The sequence below is a fragment of the Epinephelus lanceolatus genome, chromosome 9 (genome assembly GCF_041903045.1).
Source record: "Epinephelus lanceolatus isolate andai-2023 chromosome 9, ASM4190304v1, whole genome shotgun sequence".
NCBI lineage: Eukaryota > Metazoa > Chordata > Actinopteri > Perciformes > Serranidae > Epinephelus > Epinephelus lanceolatus.
The window spans coordinates 4,260,583-4,284,811 of record NC_135742.1 but is presented as its reverse complement, the minus strand read 5'-3'; the positions used below and the strand labels follow the sequence as shown (position 1 = coordinate 4,284,811).

The 24,229-nt window shown below is 43.8% G+C and overlaps 1 protein-coding gene across 5 annotated transcripts; it reads left to right on the top strand.

The window, feature by feature from the left end:
• The first annotated feature begins 191 nt into the window (after nucleotides 1-191).
• On the top strand, nucleotides 192-20,391 carry p2rx7 (purinergic receptor P2X, ligand-gated ion channel, 7). Of its 5 annotated transcripts, XM_078170446.1 has the most exons (14): nucleotides 192-465; nucleotides 3,404-3,551; nucleotides 3,637-3,708; nucleotides 3,829-3,901; nucleotides 4,117-4,158; nucleotides 6,374-6,470; nucleotides 9,190-9,270; nucleotides 9,396-9,531; nucleotides 11,566-11,702; nucleotides 15,504-15,594; nucleotides 15,878-15,943; nucleotides 17,353-17,457; nucleotides 17,615-17,725; nucleotides 19,734-20,391. In XM_078170446.1, exons 1-14 carry the CDS (start codon nucleotides 350-352, stop codon nucleotides 20,223-20,225), a joined length of 1,767 nt encoding a protein of 588 aa, XP_078026572.1. In that variant the 5' UTR covers nucleotides 192-349; the 3' UTR covers nucleotides 20,226-20,391. The 5 variants fall into 5 exon arrangements, with proteins under 5 accessions (XP_078026572.1, XP_033474668.1, XP_078026574.1 ...); XM_033618777.2 differs by lacking the exon at nucleotides 4,117-4,158 and having other exon boundaries at nucleotides 193-465; XM_078170448.1 differs by lacking the exon at nucleotides 192-465 and having other exon boundaries at nucleotides 3,481-3,551; nucleotides 3,815-3,901.
• Nucleotides 20,392-24,229: the final 3,838 nt, after the last annotated feature.

Below are 24,229 nucleotides of genomic sequence, written 5' to 3'. Positions count from 1 at the left end.
TTTAATTTTATTTTTTTTGTTCTTAAAGTGAAACATCCGTTTTGTCTCAAGGGACTACTACTTCTTAATTATTGCTCTATTTGTTTGGACTTTTAGCTCAGTTTAGGATCGTGTGGATTGTGTGTGTGTGTGTGTGTGTGTGTGTGTGTGTGTGGGTGGGAGCAGCTGCAGTGATGATGTTGGAAGTGAGAGCAGCTGCAGGACTCATTCTGGACATGTGACCCTCCACACAGGAAGGAGAGTCAAGAAATGAGTCAGAGATTCCTCCTCCGCACAGAAACCAGACAAAGCAGCCTTAAACCCCCAAAACACTACCACCATCATCTTCATCATCTTCAGCAGCAGCAGCATGCCGTGCTGCGGAGTCTTGTGTCAGTATGAAACCAACAAGCTGGTCCGGATCCAGAGCGTCCGGCTCGGCTCCCTGAAGTGGAGTCTGAACGCAGCCATCCTGCTGTTTATCTGGTGAGTGAACATGAGGGAATGTTTGGGCCCCCGCATCGTCCCGCATGTCCAGGGAGCGGCTGCACTCTGCATGGTGCACAGTCCCGGTGCAGCTCAAACCGTTTGACTACCGGCTGCAGAGAGAAACTGAGCCATTAAGTATATTAACTGATAATTAATGAGGCTGTTTGTTTCAGTGTTTGAGTCAAACTGAACCGTCTCTTGTGAATCTGTGGCACTAAACTGATTTAAATGTATTTTATTTTGTAGGAACTGCCTGTCTGACTCAGCTGTGTTTATGTTCCGGTACAGCAGCTACTTTGTTCCCATATTCCTCTTCAAATACTGTGAGAATTTCACTGATATTATGTAGAAATACTCTGTAGAAAGTTTTTAAATATTGGAGCCCTGTAATATTCCTTCAGTGCCCAGTGAAGACCTAGAAGTTTTTGCTTAGGGACTGTTCTTTAATTGTCAGAAGAGGCAGGTGTCTGGGGTGTGACTTATTTTTTGACCCTCCCAGAAGGTACAAATATTTTTCCTTGAGCCTCTCTGAGTGATGACGGAAAATGCACAACCCACTTTCAACCATAAAGTAGTTATTAGATTTTAAAACTTACCCTTCAGTGTTTAAAAGTTAAAAGTTGAAGATGAAATTCTGGAGCTAATCTCACTCTTGTTGTGCTGGTTAGTTCGTTCAAACGGTTTATTTTTGTCCAAATTTTAAATGACATGTAGAACTAAGTGATTTTGATGAAACATTATTATATTAAGCTCAGATTTGGTTCTGTGTTTTTTCTGATGTACGCCTTTGTCATACGTGACAGTCATAAATTCAGATTTTAATGATAATTTCTGTTTTTACAGTTTCTGGCTGTGATAAACAGTGTAATTTTGGCAATTTTTAAAGAAAGTATGGGTTTGGAAGGTATGCAGGAGGGCTCTAAATGTCTTTTTTGACGTTTGTATTAATATGTCAAATTTGTTTGTCTTAACATTTAAAATATAACATCTTAACACGTCAAATGTGCATTAAGATGACAGAAAACAGTCTGCTGACAAGTTCGTTTCTGACACCTTAACACGTTTAATATTGGGTGCAACCATTTCACCAGTTTCGGAGGGGAAACTGATGAAATAGTATTTGATTGTAAGTGTCCACTAAAAATTGTCCACTCAAATGAGATTTGAGTACACTGGGCATAGTATTTGCTAGGTCATTTACAAGTGTGTTCATTCTTGCATATCATATAAAATGAATGCCTAAAGTTATTTGTTTTACCAGTACTTTGTATGACTGATATTATTGAGGTCTGCTGCTGAATTCTGCATCATGTTTCACTTGGAAGAACTCCGATTTAATAAGTCAGCAGTGATTAAAGATGTGTAAACTGTGTCATTAAGGCAGATAAGCGGAGCGTTAGCTGGTTAACATCACGTTTATTCACTTCACATGGAGCTAAAGTTAATACAGTATTATAGAAAATGTTCCCGTAATGTGTGACCCCATAAATCATCTTTTAGAAGGAGTAGATGTTTACTGTAAGCTAGCTCGGGCTGTGTTAAATGTGCTAACGGAGCAAGGCAAGCTAATCGCTAACACACTTGGTCAAAAAGAAAAACAACAAACGCTTTGAGATGGCTGTCAGAGATGACAGAGGTATGATTATGTTAGGTTGTCTGAGGTGTAGTCTCACTCACCAGACCTTTCTCAAGAAAAGAAAGGTCTGGCTGGGCCGACTCTCACTTTAAGATTGGAGGAAAAAACGCCCCGGCTGCTTGTATTTCTTTCAACCAATCACAATCATTCTGGGCAGTGCCACAGCAACGGTGCGCTTGTAAAAATATTGCCGGGGGGAAACAGGTTTTGGTGTAACACGCCCACAAAAATATCGCCTACAGGACGCGAACCGAAAAAATGGCTACATCCCCGCAAGATCAAACACCGCAAAAGTTAGTAAAGGACGTGTTGAAAACTGCAACCGGAGGTGGTAGGGCGGGACTTCAGCGGGTGGCTCGTTTCACCCAATGAGAGGCTGATCTATGCAGCGAGCTTCAGCCCACTCAGACTAGCTGAGGTGTAACAGGTGGTGTGTTTTATTTTTGTAATCGATTATAGAAAAGAGGATTTGCATACTGTAAGCGTACTGTTTCATACTACTACTATAGGAAAATGCCAGGTTCTGGTTCAGTGCTCGAGGCCGCGCCTAAAATTTACGCATGGTATCATGGGGGCTACGAATAAGGTGCATACAAAGTTTGGTTTTCCTGAGTAAAACAGGACGTTTCTGATTAGGAAGAATTTTTTATATAATTTATACTGAATGAAAACAAAAAATAGGCTATGGTACGTTACGGCCACAGTGGCTTAAAAAGCTTCCAGAGGACATTCGCCCTCCTCAAACAGAATTTATTCCCCCCACCAAATGACAGGGGATAGGTACGTAACCAAAAAACGTACCCACTAACAGGAGCCCACATGACCACAATGTAGGCAAAGTAGAGTGCGACACAGTCGCTACGTCAGAAAGGGGTGGGTATGTTGACACCAACCAATAGCATGGAACCTTTAATGTTCTATACGTCTTAAGACTTCAGAGATGTACTCATCAACAAGGCATTTGTTATCGTCTTAACGTGCATTTGACGTGTTAAAACGTTATTTTTACCTGTTAAGACAAACAAAGTTGACTTATTAAAACAAAAGTCAAAATAGATGTTTACAGCCCATCTGCATTCATAGGCATGTCCAGTTACTACTACTACTACTACTACTACTACTGTTGTTAAAAATTCAAACCCAAGCTGAGAGAAGTCATCAGGGTTATTTTCTCTGACTTTACAGAAGACATGATACAAGAGTTACCACAGGTTGAACAAAACTATCCTGTCCGACCAGCTATCTGACCTTAATGTGTAAAATCTGTGGAATTACCGCTTTTTTAATTTTATTTTGCAGCATCATGTTGCTGTGGAACAGGAAGTACCAGGAGTTTGACCTGGTCGTGAGCTCTGTCACCACGAAGGTGAAAGGTGTAGCTCAGACCCACCTGCCCGGGGTCGGGGACGTGGTCTGGGATGTGGTGGACTACAGTGGACCCTTACAGGTAGGAGGTCCTCAGGATTCTCTGGGTGGGTACTGAGTCTTGTGCAAAGACGGGAATTTAAAGGTGTCTTTTTTTTCCCTTTCAGAGCAAAAACTCGTTCTTTGTGGTGACCAACGTCATCGTGACAAAGAATCAGAAGCAGGGGAAATGTCCAGAGGTGCTCTTATATCATCATTCATTTTCACTGTAGTAGTGACATTAGAAGTGCTACTAATGCGATGATCCAGATGGACAGTTAGCAAAGCTGTCTTATTTTGCAGCAGTGTTTATATTCCAGGTTCCCCTTAAAGGCAGAATGTGTCACACTGATGAGGACTGTGAGAAAGGAAGCTGGGATCAGAAGAGCCACGGTACGCTCACTCGTCCACATGCACACAAGAAACCAGGTTACTCATACCCCTCTGGTTCTTGAACTCGTTCTGTTCGGGACTCGTGGAACCTTGGTGCTATCTGGCGGATTGCAAGCATGGACCAACAATTAATGAGACCACTGCATGCTCTCTTTTTTTCAATTTCTTACCTAACTTCTCCTTTGCCTTCTCCATCCTCTCTTTCTAATCTGTAGTACATGACACGCCCACTGATGATGTCACAGTTCGTACTTCAGGTTAGGAAAAACCTGCTATTTTTTTCGTTCCAGCTGAGAACAAACATCATTTTTGGTTGAAATGCTCTGAACCATATACTGCACATTAAAGATGGATGACATAACAGCTCCCCAAAAGTGAAGCCAAAATATCTTGATCTCCTCCTGGTGGCTGGCTGCAGTATGTCATCCATCTTTATGTACAGTCTATGTTCTGATATGTTCAAAATTAGGTGCAGGAACCAGAGTGAGACCGGTGTCATGCTGGTGGAAAAGGGGTATCAGAGAAACAAGGTTTAAATGCACTGCAGTAAGCAGTGTCTTTGTGTCTTCTGATGGTTTAATATTCAGTTCAGAGCACTGAACACCATATTTACTTGGCATTGCCGGGGATCCTTTGATTTGAAATTAGAGCAGCCCAGATCATTATGGGATGGATTCAACTGTAGCAGATTTGTTAGCTAAACTGACATTCTGTGAACTCGGATCCAACATAGTATAATGGCCCTGACACACCAAGCTGACGGTCGGCCGTCGACCAAAGTTGGGCCGCCGGTGAGCATCTGTCGTCCTAGTTTTTGCGGTGTGTCCTGCACTGTCGGCACTTCGGCGTCGGTGGCTTTTCGGCCGATTGAGCATGTTGAATCGGCGGCGCAGCTTGTTGGTGAGAGAGATCACTCTGATTGGGTGTTCAGGTTTTATTCCCTCGCCCCTGTAGCGAGTGAATCTGCCTGTAGTGAAACCGGGGCTAACCGGTGCTTCCTCCTCAGGCTCCACTTCACTCAGCTGCCCGACAGACCCGCTGCTTCTTCCCACTTTAACCTGAATAACAAACCTGAGCTAGCTGTGAGCGGCTAGCGGAGCGTTAGCAGCAGCATGACTGGAGGGAAGCACAGCCAGTTAGCCTCCGCTAGTCTCTGAGCTAGCCCCGGCTCTCCGTTTGGATCCAACCACAGCACCGAGCCCTGGTTTGTTATTCAGGTTAAAGTGGGAAGAAGCAGCGGGTTTATCGGGCAGCTGAGTGAAGTGGAGCCTGCGGAGGAAACACCGGGACCGTCTGGATGTAATAATCTGTGAAGGTGCTGCGGTGCTCGGCTGCACAGATAGGAAACCCCTCGGCTGACAGGACTCCGCTGCTTTGTTTATCTCATGCATTCCTCGGACTTCCGGTTTCCCTTTTTGCGTTATTTCCTCTCATGCAGGCGCAGAACGTACGTGCTACTTGGCCGTCGGATGTAGTCCGTGTAGTGTGTTCAAATGCAACTGACACAGGGCGACGTGAGGCGACGTAGACGACGCAACAGTTGGCTTTTGACACCGCTAGTTCTTTGATGTCGGTTTGGTGTGTCCGCACCTTTACAGAAATAGGTTTCAAGATGATTAGTGCTGTTTACATCAAATTCCTATCCTACCTATGTTAAATATCGGAACTTTTTTGCCTCTTTTTAGGTGTTGGGAGTGAAAATTGTTTATCCTCAAAATTTGTTGGGTTATGTTTTCAGAACGATGAAGACAGTTGGACAACAGTTAGATATAGAACAGGATGTAAGCTCTGCAGGTTGGCAACTATAATGTTTTTTGAAGTTATGTACAGATCAGATTTTAAGGCATTTTATTATCTCAAATTGCTTGAGAAATAGTACATATAGCTGCAGTAAATGGGAAAATATCTCTAAGGGAGCATGGCCAAGGATTCCCCCAGGTTTAGGCTGAGTCCAGAGTGTTTATAACATCTAGCTCCACCCCTGGTAGTAGCCTGGTTACTGGGAATCCTCACATACTTGCAGATCTGTAACCAGATGTCTCCTTTACCCTGGACCTAATTTTGAAAGCGTTACTGACTTATTCTAACTGTAGCGTTGATACAAGTCAAATGTTTAGCGTAGAATGTGACTTGATTACACTTTTAGAGGCCTCCTTGTGTGACTGTCAGTTTTGGATAGACTTGGGAGGATCCTTTGTCTCCCCACTCTGCTGTCACAGCGACACGTTCCTTGTCCTAAGTTGGTTGGTACCAGCTGACATCTGTTTCCACAAGAAGCAGAGGAATGTGTCATGAATGTGTTGCAGTCGTCAGCCAGTAGCTCTCAGCTCTCTGCTACATAACAGATCTGTGTTACAGTTAAAGCTGACACTGTTGGCACCTCATCAGCTGCTGCAGAAATCAAAACTGCCACCTTTTATACTCTATTGTGACACAATCAGTGGAGTTTAAATATTTGTTTTCCCTCTGCAGGAATCAAGACAGGATCATGTGTGAGGTATGATGTGTTGAAGAAAACCTGTGAGGTGTCTGCGTGGTGTCCAGTCGAAACCAAGACGAACCCTCCGAGGTAAACTCTACCAGTCTGTTGTCAGATCAGGACTTTGTCACGTGACATCACACTCAGGACTGATTCAAATTTTGTTGATCCACTGACATACAGTCAGGTCCATAATTATTTGGACAATGATACAGTTGTCGTCCTTTTGGCTCTGTACACCACCACAATGGGTTTTAAATGAAACAATGAATACCTGCTTAAAGTGCAGACTCTCAGCTTTCATTTAAGGCTTTTTTCAAAAATGTAGTATGAACCGTGTAGGAATTACAACCATTTCTTCACACAGTCCCCCGACTTTAAGGGCTCATAAGTATTTGGACAAACTAACATAATCATCAATTAAACAGTCAGTTTTAATACTTGGTTGCAAATCCTTTACAGTCAATGACTGCCTGAAGTGTTGGACACATAGGCATCATCAGATGCTGGGTTTCTTCCCTGGTGATGCTCTGCCAGCCCTTTACTGCAGCCGTCTGCACTTCCTGCTTGTGTTTTGGGTGTTTTGCCCTCAGTTTTGGCTTCAGCAAGAGAAACGCATGCTCAGTTGGATTCAGGTCAGATGATATGACTTGACCATTGCAGAACATTCCACTTCTTTGCCTTAAAAATGTCTTTGGTTGCTTTTGCAGTATGCTTCAGGTCATTGTCCAACTGCACTGTGAAGCATCGTCCAATGAGTTTTGAAGCATTTGGTTGAATCTGAGCAGATAATGGTGCCCCAAACACTTCAGCTTTCATCCTGCTGCTCTTGTCAGCAGTCACATCATCAATAAATACAAGAGAACCAGTTCCACTGGCAGCCATACATGGCCATGACATAACAGTACCTCCACCATGCTTCACTGATGAGGTGGTGTGCTTTGGATCATGAGCAGTTCCTTCCCTTCTTCCTTCTCTTGTCTTCCCATCATTCTGGTAGTTGATCTTTGTTTTATCTGTCCATAGTATGCTGTTCCACAACTGTACAGGCTTTTTAGATGGTTTTTGACAAACTCTAATCTGGCCTTCCATTTTTAAGGCTAACCAATGGTTTGCATCTTGTGATAAACCCTCTGTATTTATTCTAGTGAAGTCTTGTCTTGCTTACAAGAGCAGCAGGATGAAAGCTGAAGTGTTTGGGGCACCATTATCTGTTCAGATTCAACCAAATGCTTCAAAACTCATTGGACGATGCTTCACAGTGCAGTTGGACAATGACCTGAAGCATACTGCAAAAGCAACCAAAGTCATTTTTAAGGCAAAGAAGTGGAATGTTCTGCAATGGCCAAGTCATATCATCTGACCTGAATCCGACTGAGCATGCGTTTCTCTTGCTGAAGCCAAAACTGAGGGTAAAACACCCAAAACACAAGCAGGAAGTGCAGACGGCTGCAGTAAAGGGCTGGCAGAGCATCACCAGGGAAGAAACCCAGCATCTGATGATGCCTATGTGTCCAACACTTCAGGCAGTCATTGACTGTAAAGGATTTGCAACCAAGTATTAAAACTGACTGTTTAATTGATGATTATGTTAGTTTGTCCAAATACTTATGAGCCCTTAAAGTTGGGGGACTGTGTGAAGAAATGGTTGTAATTCCTACACGGTTCATACTACATTTTTGAAAAAAAGCCTTAAATGAAAGCTGAGAGTCTGCACTTTAAGCAGGTATTCATTGTTTCATTAAAAACCCATTGTGGTGGTGTACAGAGCCAAAATGACGACAACTGTATCATTGTCCAAATAATTATGGACCTGACTGTATAATTAGGTACTGAAAGGTCAAAATGTAAGTTAAAGGATAACTTCACCCCTTATTATGGTGAATTTATGAGTAAAACTTTTTCTCATATGCCTCCACGGTGAATGAAGGATCCAAAGACAGAAAATTCTTGATCAATAAAAGTCATAGGGGTCTGCAGTTTCCTCCGTGGGGTGGCCTGGCTCAGCCTTAGATATAGGGCGAGGAGCTCGGATGTCTGGAGGGAGCGCGCAGTAGAATCGCTGCTTCTTTGCGTTGAAAGGGGTCAGTTGAGGTGGTTCAGGCATCTGATCAGGATCCTCCTGGGCGCCTCCAGTTGGAGGTGTTCCAGGCACGTCCATCTGATAGGAGGCCCCTGGACAGACCCAGAACACGCTGGAGGGATTACATATCCTGTCTGGCCTGGGAACGCCTTGGGGTCCCCCAGGAGGAGCTGGAAAGTGTTGCTGGGGAGAGGGACGTCTGGAGTACTTTACTCAGCCTGCTGCCCCTGCAACCCGGGCTTGGATAAGTGGTTGAAAATGGATGGATTGATTGTACTGCAAAGGGTTTGCGTCAGTTTGTAATCTGATGTTTTGATATGGTTTTGCTGTTGCTAAACTTGAACCCCTATGACTTGAATTTGTCAAACATTTTCTCTAGTTTTGAATTCTCCGTTCACCTGAGGCATGCGACACAAACAGTCTTTTTCACAAATTTAGTGCAACATGGGCTGAGTAATTGATATGCAAATGGTCATTTAGAGATAACTGATTTTTTGGCCACTTGGGAGCAGCAGAAACAAGTTGATGTACAATAACCTTTTAAAGTTTAAATGTGAACAGTTGCTTTGTTACACACTGACATATTCAGAACTTGGTTAGAACTAGTATTTCGTGTTGTTTTGGGACTCTGTTTTTGGATCGCGTTAAGATGGAGGAACAGTAAATTCTAAAATGTTCTGTATTGATTCCAGTGTCTGCTATATTTTTTATTTTTTCCTGATGCAGGCCTGCTCTGCTGGCAGCAGCTGAGAACTTCACCGTCCTAATAAAAAACAACATCAGGTTTCCTGCGTTCAACTACATCCAGTGAGACTGCTTTATGACTGATGGTGTTTGAAACTGTGTCCTATTTTATCGCACTTAATCGCCTCTCTTCAGTGGCAGAGAAACTCTGACTTCCTGTGAGTATCAGAGTCTGATTTGTTTTCCAGAAGGAACATCCTCCCACAGATGAATGACGCCTACCTGAGGAGCTGTCATCGAGGAAATGACTCGCTGTGTCCCATCTTCAGACTGGGAGACGTCGTTCGAGAGGCCGGAGAGAAGTTCTCTGTAATGGCCATAGAGGTGAGGTCACATGTTCAGATGTTTATTACAATCTGTGTCTTCTTATTTCTGTACTTCTGGCCAGCATCACAGTCATGATAACATTTCATGGACTAACATTGCTGAAATCTCAGGATGCAGCAATATTGCAACACCACAACTTTCTCTTTTTTGGGTTTCCTCAGTCCTTAGCAAGGGATCGAAGAAAGTAGAAATGAAACAACCCAAAAAAAGGAAGTGTGGACTCCGCAAACTTTCTTCAGTTTGAGTGTAGAGTCAGCCAGTCCAACAAATGTTTGAGTTTTTCCTAAGTAGAATTTCTCTTTTATTCTTCTCTTAATTAATGAGCTGATGTTTCTTCATTCTAAAAGTGTTCATTTTTGTCGAAGTCCTTTAATTATTATTTTCTTAAAACAAATGAAATCCAGTGAAAATAAATTTGTTTCAGTGCAGCTACCTCCCGTACTCTTTCTTACACTGCCTGGCCAAAAAAAAAGTCGCCACCTGGATTTAACTAAGCAAATAGGTACGAGCCTCCTATTGGATAATTACTGCATGGGCGATTATCTTTCAGCTGGCAACAAGTTATTTAACCCCAACTGGCGCAATGAGTTGCTTCTCATTTCCTAAACAACCATGTCGAAAGCCACATCCCGTGGTCGTGGAAAAGATGTTAGTCTGTTTGAGAAGGGTCAAATCATTGGCATGCATCAAGCAGAGAAAACATCTAAGGAGATTGCAGAAACTACTAAAATTGGATTAAGAACTGTCCAACGCATTATTAAAAACTGGAAGGATAGTGGGGACCCATCGTCTTCGAGGAAGAAATGTGGCCGGAAAAAAATCCTCAATGATCGTGATCGGCGATCACTTAAATGTTTGGTGAGATCAAATCAAAGAAAAACAACAGTAGAGCTCAGGGCTATGTATAATAATAGTGAAAGTAAGAGCATTTCCACACACACAATGCAAAGGGAACTCAAGGGATTGGACTGAACAGCTGTGTAGCCTTAAGAAAACCACTAATCAGTGAGGCTAACCGGAAAAAAAGGCTTCAATTTGCTAGGGAGCATAAAGATTGGACTCTGGAGCAATGGAAGAAGATCATGTGGTCTGATGAGTCCAGATTTACCCTGTTCCAGAGTGATGGGCGCATCAGGGTAAGAAGAGAGGCAGATGAAGTGATGCACCCATCATGCCTAGTGCCTACTGTACAAGCCTGTGGGGGCAGTGTTATGATCTGGGGTTGCTGCAGTTGGTCAGGTCTAGGTTCAGCAACAGTATGTGCTCAAAGAATGAGGTCAGCTGACTACCTGAATATACTGAATGACCAGGTTATTCCATCAATGGATTTTTTCCTCCCTGATGGCACGGGCATATTCCAAGATGACAATGCCAGGATTCATCGGGCTCAAATTGTGAAAGGCTGGTTCAGGGAGCATAAGACATCATTTTCACACATGGATTGGCCACCACAGAGTCCAGACCCTAACCCCATTGAGAATCTTTTGGATGTGCTGGAGAAGGCTTTGCGCAGTGGTCAGACTCTACCATCATCAATGCAAGATCAAGTGTATGACCTTCTTTTTTGGTGGTGACTTTTTTTTTGGCCAGGCAGTGTATTTCAATACACACTTGAAATTTTTAGAAAAATCTCAAAAGAAGTTGATTCTATTGGAAGCAAGTTGAAATTCTGTCAATGCATTTTCAAATTTTATTCACTTGTTTTAAGAAAATAAGGCTTTAAAGTCTCTGTTATAGACAGCAGTGACTCCAAAGATGCAGAGCTTCCTGGTATTCAGCTACCTGCATTGAAAAATGTTACCGAAATTAAAGAACATAATTATTAGTATCAAAATGAGCATAAAGTCTTAAAAGTAAAAGTAGTATGCAGATGCAGGACATTAGCCTCTGTGAGTTAAACATTGACCTCACTCACATCTGGGACCTGGACTGATGTAAAAAGTCTTGTTCTGGGTTTTCCTCAGATACTGACTACCTTTCATGGTCACTGAGGTTTTGTGGTTAATGGCTCATATTTCATTTTGACCACAGGGGGGCGTCATTGGCATCCTGATCAACTGGGACTGCAACCTGGACCGGCTCATGCACCGCTGCCAGCCCAAATACACCTTCAGACGGCTGGATGAGAAGGAGAGCAACAAGACGCTCTACCCAGGCCTCAACTTCAGGTGCTCAGCTACACACACTCCTCATCATGTGACCAGTACAGGAAGTTTATCAATTTTACACTCAGGTTTATAAAGCCAACAGTTTGTGCAGATGTGTGATTGTATATCTCACAAGATGTTGGTGTTTAATATTGATAAGTTAAGGAGTGTGGCTGAGTGTCAGCCTGAGCATGGAAAGTATTCATTAAACTACACACAACACTTGCTGTCACTGGCATGTTGTTGCAGATTGCTGCTGCTAGTTTATGTACTTATGTGTTTATTCTGTTTACATCAGTGGCATGGGCTGTCCTAATCTGAATCTGAACCACTGTGGAAATTAAAGAATGAGTCATGCCATCCACATTAAATCGCTGCATGTTGCTTCTTCTATACGAACGCCACAAGTGGGCAGTATACAGCAAGGTAACAAATAAAACTAACTTCACAGCAAGTGAGCACATGCTGAGTTTTACAGTTCATGTGATAACCAGAGGAGAACTTTGGATGTTGCAGCAGAACACGGACAGAAATAAGTTCAGAGAAGTAAAGACCATAAAAGACATAAATAATGAGAGGTATATAAAACAAAAATAAGAACAGAAGTAAATATAGACACTACTGGGCGGCAGTGGCTCAGTCCATAGGGACCTGGGTTGGAACTGGAGGGTCGCCGGTTCACATCCCTGTACAGGCCAAATATGGAGCATGGACTGGTAGCTGGAGAGATGTCAGTTCACCTCCTGTGCACTGTTGGCTTGCCCCTGAGCAGGGCATCGAACCCCCAACTGCTCGGGGTAATATAATATATAATGGGACTTTAGTCTGTTCTGTCGCCGACACTAAGAAGGACAATTAAGTAGACGGAGTACATTAACTAAAAACAGGGCATTTGTAGGTCCTTAAAAAGTCTTAAATTCAGTTTTATGAATATTAGGCCTTATAAATTGTTAAATAGTTTTAAATTTGAATTCATTGGGTGACCTGTAGCTCACCTGGTAGAATGTGCGCCCCACACTGTAGGCTCTACAGTAGTCCTCTGCGGCTTGGTGACCTCAGAAGTGAATCTCTGCTTTTGCAGATGATGTGATTCTGTTTGCTTCATCACTCTGTGACCTCCAGCATGACCTGGGGCGGTTTGAGTGTGAAGCAGTCGGGATGAGAGTCAGCACCTCTGAGTCTGAGGCCATGGTTCTCTGCCGGAAAACGGTGGATTGCCCCTCTGTGTTGGGAGAGAGTAACTGTCCCAAGCGTGGGAGTTCAAGTATCTCGGGGTCTTGAGATGGATCGGCGGTTTGGTGTAGCATCTGCAGTGGTGATCGTCGAGGTGAAGAGGGAGCTGAGCTAGAAGGCAAAGCTTCCGATTTACTGGTCCATCTACGTCCCAACCCTCACTTGTGGTCATGAGCTCTGAGTAGTAACCAGTAGAATGAGGCTGTGAATGCAAGCAGCTGAAATTAGTTTCTCAGGGCTCAGCCTTAGAGATAGTGTCAGGAGCTCGAAGTAGAGCCTTCACCTCGAAAGGGGTCAGTAGAGGTGGTCCGGGCATCTGATCAGGATCCGCCTCCTGTTAAAGTTGTTCCAGGCTAGTCCCACTGGTAGGAGGCCCAGGGGCAGACCCAGAACATGCTTATATATCTCATCTGGCCTGGGAAGACCTTGGGGTCCCAAAGAAGGAGCTGGAAAGCGTTGCTGGAGAGAGGGACGTCTGGAATACTTTGCTCAGCCTGCTGCCCCTGCTACCCGGCTCTGGATAAGTGGTTGAAAATGGATTGATGGAGTCTTTAAACCTACCACTGAACCTAACACTGTCTATTTACTTCATACCTGCATTGACCTGTTGGTAATATATAGATTATAACTTACTCTCATAACCAGAATCCTACATAAAACCTTCTCTGTAAAGGACCATACAGTGGTGGAAAAAAGTTTTTGGACACCCCATGCATTTGTGAAATATTGCATTAAGAATCACTCTTAGGTCTTCAAGGGCAATTTCTTTTAGTACAGTCACAGCCAAAATACTAAATAAATCCTAAAAAAAGCCATTAAAAACTTAAAATTGATTGGTTCCAGAAAAATACATAAGAAATTTGAGTATTGGGTCATTTTGGTACCAGTGATGAAGGTCGTTCTTTTTATTAAAAGACACAATTTTTGTTGCCAAGCTTCGTGTCTACATAAAGCCAGCACATTTGAAAGTTCTTCAGACACAAAAATGGCTAAAACAAGGAACCTAACGCAGGAAACACGCCTGAAGATAAAGATTCTCAGCCAGGAAGGGTACAGCTGCCGCCAGATAGCCAGGAAGTGCAGATGCAGTCCTTCAGCAGTTGGATACACTCTGCAGAAATACAGACGAACCAACAGCTTGGAAGACAAACCAAGATCTGGGCGTCCAAGGGTTTCTTCAGCAAGAAATGACCGCATCCTGATCCGCATGTGCAGGCAAAACCGCTGAATGACATCACAGGAGCTTCAGCAGCAGTGGTCAAACCAAACTGGTGTCCAGTGTTCCACCCGCACTGTACGTGGCCGACTTTTAGATCATGGTTTAAGGTCCTACAAGGCTATCAAGAAGCCCCTGATCAATGAGAGACAGAGGTTAGCCCGGCGTCGTTGGGCCCAGGCACACAAGAACTGGACAGCCAGGAATTGGAAGAAGATTTTGTGGTCAGATGAGTCCAGTTTCCAGCTTTATCTTCCTCCTACTAATGTGAGGGTACGCAGAAGGCCAGGCGAAGCATTATCTCCAGCATGTACAGTACCTACTGTCAAGCATGGTGGAGGCAGTATCATGGTTTGGGGATGCATGAGTGCTGCTGGTGTTGGTCATCTCACTGTCTGTGATGGCACATTGAACTCTACCAAGTATTGTACCATTCTCGAAACCCACATGCTCCCTTCTGCGCGTGCACTGTTCCGTCGAGGTAAAAACTGGATGTTTCAACAAGATAATGCCCCTTGCCACACATCCAAGGCCAGTAGAACTTGGCTGCAGGAGCACAGTATCCAGGTCTTAGAGTGGCCAGCTCAATCCCCGGACATGAGCCCCATTGAAAATCTGTGGTGGATTATCAAAAGGTCTGTTTCAAAGCATAAACCAAAGAATTTAGAAGAATTAAAAGCAGTAATTCAAGAAGAATGGGACAAGATTACCCCTCAACAGTGTGAAAGGCTCGTGGGGAACATGCCAGCCAGGATTAGAGCTCTACTACGTGCCAATGGCAGGACTACTAAATATTAATTTGATGATGTGATGGTTTATTTATTTTTTGTTCAGTTTTGAACACATTCTCTGTTATTTGTTGACTTTGATACCGACAATGTTGAGAACTGACATATTGAAACTGTCAAGAATTTAGTTTTGTTAGTTTTTCTTGTAAACAATAAACAAAAAAATATAATTTGTATTTGTTTGTATCTGTCTAATGCAGCCACACCTTTTGAAACACAAAAAAGATTTTTCCACAAATATTTCATGATAATATTTGAGATTGTGTAAAATTTTAAGGGTGTCCGAAAACTTTTTTCCACCACTGTATATATACTACTTACCTTTATACTTACTTGTAATGTTTGAATAAAAAAAAAAAAGTTTGACAAAGAAGAAGAAGAGTCTTTGATTTGGTTAAAAATGACCTTGTAAAGGTCTCAACACGCGTTAGATTTAAGTGTCTGATACCTGAGAACATCTGACGGACACAGCACAAAATGGCACATCTTATTTGACTTCACATTTGGGGTAAACAATCCTGCGTCATGCTTCTCTATGTGCTGCTGTATTTGTATTATTTGTCTTATCTGCTGTTTTCTGATCAGATATGCAAAGTACAACACGGTGAACGGAGTGGAGGAGCGAACGCTGTACAAAGCCTTCGGGATCAGGTTTGATGTCATGGTGTTCGGACAGGTGGGTTTGTGTTTTATGTCGGGGGTTCTCTGCTTTTTTAAGACTTAATATCTTTAAACTTAAATGTTTGTGTTTGCAGTAGAGCCTTTGTGAAATTATTTAAAGTATATTTCCATCTTTAATCATCTGTTTTTGTCGTGGTTGAGAAGAAATTGTCCAATCTGGAATATCTTTTATCATAAACTCTGTTTGTCCACGCCCACACGCACACAGTACGTCTGCAACTGTGGAGGAAAATGTGGAAAATAAACACAAACAAGTGACAGTTTGATCTGTGTTCCAGGCGGGAAAGTTCAGCTTCATTCAGCTCATCATCTACATCGGCTCGACGCTGTCGTACTACGCTCTGGTGAGAGACCACACAGTGTTCAGACGCCGCCACACAAGTGTCCATTCATGCATTTATCCCCTGTTAGCAGTGAACACAGTGGCAGCCAGTGTTGGAGTGTACAAGAGTGGGACTTTAGATGGTGGCTGCATCTGGACACACTGAATGAGTTTGACTACAGAGAGCAGAGAGAGCTAAATAAGATCGGTCTGTAAGATGAACGCTGCAGGAGAAAACTGGTTTGGTTTGAATGTTGAAATGAAGAACTGCAGCAGAGAAGACTCAGAAGAAGTCTTGTCGGCAGAACATCAGATTCCACCGTGAGCTTTGGTGTGTAATGATTTCCATACAGTGATGAATCATAAGAGTGAAATCACATTAGGAGAACTTGTCTGTGATGTAACCGACAGACTTGCAGTTCGGAGTTTGACCTCTCACTGCTGTCTGTCATCTAAACTCTAAATACTATTCGGCCTTTAATGAAGAGTTAGATGGGAAGAACTTTACACAGACTGGAAACATGCTAGTCATAGATATGTATGTAGTATTAATGTTCTAATATAACTTTTGTAAAGAATGTATATGAGATTATTGCACAAAATGTCAAAGCAGGGCCAGAGCCTGGGTAAAGCTTACACTCACTTTATTGGGTACACCTTGATAGTACCAGGTGGGACACCAACAAGGTGCTGGAAACATTCCTCAGAGATGTTGGTCCATATTGACATGATGACATCACACAGTTGCTGCAGATTTGTCGGCAGCACATCCATGATGAGAATCTCCCGTTCCAGCACATCCCAAAGGTGCTCTATTGGACTGAGATCTGGTGACTGTGGAGGCCATTGGAGTACAGTGAACTCATTGTCATGTTTGAGATGATGTGAGCTTTGTGACATGGTGCGTTATCCTGCTGGAAGTAGCCATCAGAAGATGGGTACACTGTGGTCATAAAGGGATGGACACGGTCAGCAACAATACTCAGGTAGGCTGTGGTGTTTAAACCATGCTCAGTTGGTACTAAGAAAATCTCCCCCACACCATTACACCACCAGCAGCAGCCTGAAGCGTTGATACAAGGCAGGATGGATCCATGACGCCAAATTCTGACCCTACCATCTGAATGTGGCAGCAGAAATCCAGACTCATTAGACCAGGCAACGTTTTTCCAATCTTCTATTGTCCAGTTTTGGTGAGAAAACCTGTGTGAATTGTAGCCTCAGTTTCCTGTTGTTAGCTGACAGGAGTGGCACCTGGTGTGGTCTTCTGCTGCTGTAGCCCATCTGCTTCAAGGTTGGACAAGGTGTTGTTGCTTCAGAGATGCTCTTCTGCAGACCTTGGTTGGAACCAGTGCTTATTTGACTTCCTGTTGCCTTTCTATCAGGATGAGTGTGTAGTAGTGTGAGTCTGTGTGTGTCTTTTTCCTCCAGACGACCGTGATGATCGACTGGCTGATTGGAACCAGCTGTTACTCTGCAGAGGTCGGACAAAACTACTCTGAGAAGAAGGTGGAGTCAGTCCAAGACAAGCAGAAGGTGATGAATGGTTTGATATGGCAGATGATGTGATATCAGCTGTAAACCCATTGTCAGAGTTTTTCTACTTTACTTCTACATCTGATAACTTTTCAAATCCCTCTAATCAGCTGGTTTGGGATTGTTCTGAATGTGTCGATGTGTCTGTGTGTTGCAGTGCATCCTCTGCGTGTCCTACGTCGACGAGAACAACATTCGACTGGTGAAGAAATCGCAGAAGAAGAAGCGTTTGCAGGACAGCAAACCGATTTCTGTTCAGCCACACAAGGTGAAGCTGCTGCAGAGAAATAACACGTAGAAATGTTCCTTAGAGACCTAAAATCTTTCCATTGGTCTGATACATTACTGAAGCATCAACAGGCTGGAATTCATGAGAGCTCATTCCTGGTCACTTTTATCTGAACGCAGATATGAAGCATTATTACAAGGACTGTCAAAGGATTACATTTTTTGATCGTGATTAATCGCTGAATTTCAGTAGTTAATCACGATAAATCAGACTTTAAATCACAGGTTTAAAATCCCATTATTTTGCATTTCAAAACAGTTTTGAAGTCCAAGTTAACAAGGTGAAGTCTTACCTTTTGGAGGACATAGCAGGTCAGCAGTGTAAGTCACACAGAAGTGATATACGTCACCTGAAAGCTGGAAACCTGATGATTAATTTGAGATGCAGCTTTAAATCTGTGATAAACATTGCATCCACAAAAGTGCATAGTTTGTGCACAAAACTGTATTTGACTAACAAAGTGGACATGTCTGGGGAACCACAGAACCCAAGGCACCTCGTGGGGACCTCTGTGAAAATGCCCATTGTTTTTGCCTCGCCGAAATTAAGCCTACATTTAGAGTGTTATTTACCCTGCTCCCTGAAAAGCTAGCATAACATGGTTGGTACCACTGGATTCCTTTGGTCTTCTAGTTTCATATGAAGCAGTATCATATTGATCATATTGAAGGTGGAGACCCTCACCTTAGTGGCTGTAAATATTCCCATTACTTTCATTTTGTTGGGAGGAGAGAGGACAAGAACACTGATGCTGGAGGAAGTTGTGCTATCCTCAAACCTCCAGTCTGAAACACCTATTATGACCAACAGCACAACAGTGTGAAGTTCCAGGAAGTACACCCCACACGGTTCCGAACTCTGGTCTACCGGGGAAAGTCCTGTGTTTTGTGACGCATCCTCCACTGTGACCTACCTCCTTAACGGTCGCTTCCCTCTGTACTCCAATCAGCACATTGGTCACGGGATCGCAGCCTTCCTAAATACAAAGGTTAAACACAAATTCCTGGCTCATGACTACGTGCGATATGTACAAATTTTTGTGCATTACGTTTTGTAGGAAAGTGTACAAACATACAAAACAGTGCATAAGAACAGTCCAAGTGATCTGAACATAGAGGCTCCATGCTCTGAGCCAGCGTGAACCAAGACAGTGACACTCATTACTTTTTAAATCGTCCCACGACAGCGCATTACCATTTCACCCTTGTCGTAGTTTACCTTTGAAAATTAAGAAAACAAATGCTTTAGAGCATTTTTCCAAGAAGCAACTCAACAAATACATAAATTCAGAACTTACCATGTCGTCCAAAGGCTTCTCTCACTAATCTCCACGCCCTCACCTTGTGTGTTCTGTCTCTGAACAGTACTGACGTTGAGTCGTAGAGCTCCTGGTGCCCAGAGACAAAGACAATGAGCTGGTCCCTCATTTCTGATTCTCTGTAACGTCCGGAGAATCTCAACTAGATCTCAACGCTGACAGACTTTCTTGACACAGCGTCACACAAATTTCTCATATAGTGAATTGCCCTGCGATGCTGATGCAATTTCATGTCTGTTTGCATCATGCACTGACTTTGTATGTAACTGTCTCTTCCTCCACCTCTTCCTAACCGGATGCGAACGAGTGAACATTGAACATCAGATTTCAGTGTTTCCCAGTGACGATGTCCTAACCCACTCAGTGCTCCAGGAAACAGGCTAAGCAACATGTCGCCATGGCCTCATTCAACCTAGCTGCCTTGCTCAGGGCTCAATAGGCTCCCTGAATGTTGCTGTTGCTCGCAGTATATGTGGACACTGTTTTGCGCGTCATCTGCCAGAGTTTGCTGGCTCACTGTTTGTTAGGAAGAGGTGTAAATACAGACAAAAGCAACTGTTAGATATCACCAGAGGTATGTGAGTAAATATGGTTTGATTAAGGTGAATTGATTCTTTAAAAAGTTAAAATCTCGTCATTGACCTCAGTGATATATCCTTGTCCCGACAGGAGGACAGTGGACACCTGAGAGCCGTCCTCTGTCTGCTCCAGCCAGCTGAACCCGACGCTCAGCCTCCCCTCGACCATAAACCCGACCCCAGACCCTGCCGGCCAGCCTGGTGTAAGTGTGGCCGCTGCACTCCGTCCTCCCTCCCTCAGGAGGAGCTGTGCTGCCGGTGGAGCGACGGCGCCTGCATCACCTCGTCTCCTCTCTTTGAGCAGCTTGTGTTGCGTCGCTCGCTGCTGGAGGCCGTCCTCCTGTACCGGGACCCTCTGTCTCCACCCGCAGATCGTCACCAGCCCTCTGCCCTGCGTCACTGCGCCTACAGTCAGTACATCAGCTGGAGGATTGGGGTCCCACCTGAGGACACCCACCCTGCCATCCCCAGCTGCTGCGTGTGGAGGGTGAGGGAGGAGTACCCGAGCCCGGACGGACAGTACAGCGGCTTCAGACCCGTCAGGATGGCGTCCATGCAGGCCTGCGCTAACGGAGAGCTGTGAGAGGAGAGCAGGGACTCCACCGCTGTCTGAGCCACTAACTGTAACTGTTCATGTTGAACCTGCCTCACAAAGAAATGCAATAACTTTATCAGTTTGTGTTCAGTCAGAGGGGGGTGAGAGGATGAGGCAAAACCTCACTGAGTCAATAAATCACTGCATTTTCTAACATCATCTGTCAAATCATTTGGCTGCTCAGTTAAAATATAAGCCATTTCTCAGTTTCACTCCCTTTAAGCAGCCTTTTGCCTTTTATAGGGCAGAAATATAATTTTTAACATCACTAACCTGCTCAGACAAAAGATTTCTGCTGCCAGGAATGTGTTCAAATCCCTCACATCGTATGGAAAGATGAAGGTTTTGTTCCTACATGGAAAGAAACTCCTCAATTTCAAACTGCAAACAGGTCATGGCAAAGACAGATAAAGGGTAACTTCAGTATTTTTTACCATGTTTTTGTGTCTAACTAATGAGAACAACAGTTTTTGTAACTGGTCCAGTATTGAGTGAGATCGCTGCAAATGGCAGCAGCAGACTGCAATGTAACGTTGATGAGCAATTGCACACCGTTAATGTACAGTACAGGCCAAAAGTTTGGACACACCTTCTCATTCAATGCGTTTTCTTTATTTTCATGACTATTTACATTGTAGATTCTCACTGAAGGCATCAAAACTATGAATGAACACATGTGGAGTTATGTACTTAACAAAAAAAGGTGAAATAACTGAAAACATGTTTTATATTCTAGTTTCTTCAAAATAGCCACCCTTTGCTCTGATTACTGCTTTGCACACTCTTGGCATTCTCTCCATGAGCTTCAAGAGGTAGTCACCTGAAATGGTTTCCACTTCACAGGTGTGCCTTATCAGGGTTAATTAGTGGAATTTCTTGCTTTATCAATGGGGTTGGGACCATCAGTTGTGTTGTGCAGAAGTCAGGTTAATACACAGCCGACAGCCCTATTGGACAACTGTTAAAATTCATATTATGGCAAGAACCAATCAGCTAACTAAAGAAAAACGAGTGGCCATCATTACTTTAAGAAATGAAGGTCAGTCAGTCCGGAAAATTGCAAAAACTTTAAATGTGTCCCCAAGTGGAGTCGCAAAAACCATCAAGCGCTACAACGAAACTTGCACACATGAGGACTGACCCAGGAAAGGAAGACCAAGAGTCACCTCTGCTTCTGAGGATAAGTTCATCCGAGTCACCAGCCTCAGAAATGGCAAGTTAACAGCAGCTCAGATCAGAGACCAGATGAATGCCACACAGAGTTCTAGCAGCAGACCCATCTCTAGAACAACTGTTAAGAGGAGACTGCGCCAATCAGGCCTTCATGGTCAAATAGCTGCTAGGAAACCACTGCTAAGGAGAGGCAACAAGCAGAAGAGATTTGTTTGGGCCAAGAAACACAAGGAATGGACATTAGACCAGTGGAAATCTGTGCTTTGGTCTGATGAGTCCAAATTTGAGATCTTTGGTTCCAACCGCCGTGTCTTTGTGAGACGCAGAAAAGGTGAAGGGATGGATTCCACATGCCTGGTTCCCACTGTGAAGCATGGAGGAGGAGGTGTGATGGTGTGGGGGTGTTTTGCTGGTGACACTGTTGGGGATTTATTCAAAATTGAAGGCACACTGAACCAGCATGGCTACCACAGCATCCTGCAGCGACATGCCATCCCATCCGGTTTGCGTTTAGTTGGACGATCATTTATTTTTCAACAGGACAATGACCCCAAACACACCTCCAGGCTGTGTAAGGGCTATTTGACCAAGAAGGAGAGTGATGGAGTGCTGCGGCAGATGACCTGGCCTCCACAGTCACCGGACCTGAACCCAATCCAGATGGTTTGGGGTGAGCTGGACCGCAGAGTGAAGGCAAAGGGGCCAACAAGTGCTAAACACCTCTGGGAACTCCTTCAAGACTGTTGGAAAACCATTTCAGGTGACTACCTCTTGAAGCTCATGGAGAGAATGCCAAGAGTGTGCAAAGCAGTAATCAGAGCAAAGGGTGGCTATTTTGAAGAAACTAGAATATAAAACATGTTTTCAGTTATTTCACCTTTTTTTGTTAAGTACATAACTCCACATGTGTTCATTCATAGTTTTGATGCCTTCAGTGAGAATCTACAATGTAAATAGTCATGAAAATAAAGAAAACGCATTGAATGAGAAGGTGTGTCCAAACTTTTGGCCTGTACTGTACGTCCACTAAAAGTGCTTGTTTTTGTCACTGATGGGCTCAGATTATTATTATGGGTGTCTGATCACATTGCGGAAAGGATCCCTACAGAGAGACATCTTTTTTGTTTAAAGGGATAGTGCACCCAAAAATGAAAATTCAGCCATTATCTACTCACCCATATGCCGAGGGAGGCTCAGGTGAAGTTTTAGAGTCCTCACATCACTTGTGGAGATCTGAGGGGTGAGTGGGTAGCAGCCCAACTGCACAACTAATGGCTGATGGCGCCCCAGATTCAAACGTCCAAAACACATCATTGAAACCACAAAATATCTCCATACTGCTCGTCCGTAGTGATCCAAGTGTCCTGAAGCCCCGACATAAAAAGTTGTTTGAAAAACGTCATTTGAACTCTGTTTTTAGCCTCATTGTAGCCTGTAGCTCTGACTGCCTCTCTGGGCACTGCGCTGATGGGTGTGCGCTTACGCGAGACCGTGAGACATGGGCACCGCCTTCATGTGTGTTCACGTGCTTTCGCTGGTCTCACGCGCAAACGCACACACGTGAGCGCGGTGCCCAGAGAGGCAGTCAGAGCTACAGGCTACAATGAGGCTAAAAACAGAGTTCAAATGACGTTTTTCCAAACAACTTTTTGTGTCGGGGCTTCAGGACACTTGGATCACTACGGATGAGCAGTATGGAGATATTTTGTGGTTTCAATTATGTGTTTTTGGATGTTTGAATCTGGGGCGCCGTCAGCCTCCATTAGGTGGAGTTGTGTTGCTACCTCCTCTCCCCTTGGATCTCTGCAAGTGTTGTGAGGACTCTAAAACTTCACCTGAGCCTCCATCGGCATATGGGTGAGTAGATAATGGCTGAATTTTCATTTTTGGGTGCACTATCCCTTAAAGAGTAAGGCCCTTTTTTTTCAACCAGACACAGCCCCAAAATTGCCAACAAGAATGCCCCGAATGGTTTTATTGCAGCATGTTTCGCGGCAGCAGGGGTTTCACTTTCACAATACTGGACCAGTTTCAAAAGTTGTCGTCGCCATTCGTCACTCAGACCAGTGGTTTTCTAACTTTTTGTGGCCAAGTTACACCAAAGGGCAAGGCACACCTGTAGTTACAACTATGTACTGTACAACAGCCAGCTGTACACCTTGGGGAGGTGAGACGCTCCAGGCCAGATGAGATATGTAATCCCTCCAGTGTGTTCTGGGTCTGCCCCGGGGCCTCCTACCAGTGGGACGTGCCCAGAACACCTCAAACGGGAGGCACCCAGGAGGATCCTGATCAGATGCCTGAACCACCTCAACTCTTTTTGACGCAAAGGAGCAGCGGCTCTACTGCGAGCTCCCTCCGAATGTCTGAGCTCCTCACCCTACTATCTCTACGACTGAGCCCAGACACCCTACAGAGGAAATTCATATTGGCCGCTTGTACAAAACCCAAAACCAGTGAAGTTGGCACGTTATGTAAATCGTAGATAAAAACAGAATACAATGATTTGCAAATCCTTTTCAACTTATATTCAATTGAATACACTGCAAAGACAAGATGTTTAATGTTCAAACTGAGAAACTTTATTTTTTTTTGCAAATAATCATTAACTTAGAATTTAAAGGCAGCAACACATTGCAAAAAAGTTGGCACAGGGGCCTTTTTACCACTGTGTTACATCACCTTTCCTTTTAACGACACTCAGTAAACGTTTGGGAACTGAGGAGACCAATTTTTGAAGCTTTTCAGGTGGAACTCTTTCCCATTCTTGCTTGATGTACAGCTTAAGTTGTTCAACAGTCCGGGGTCTCCGTTGTCGT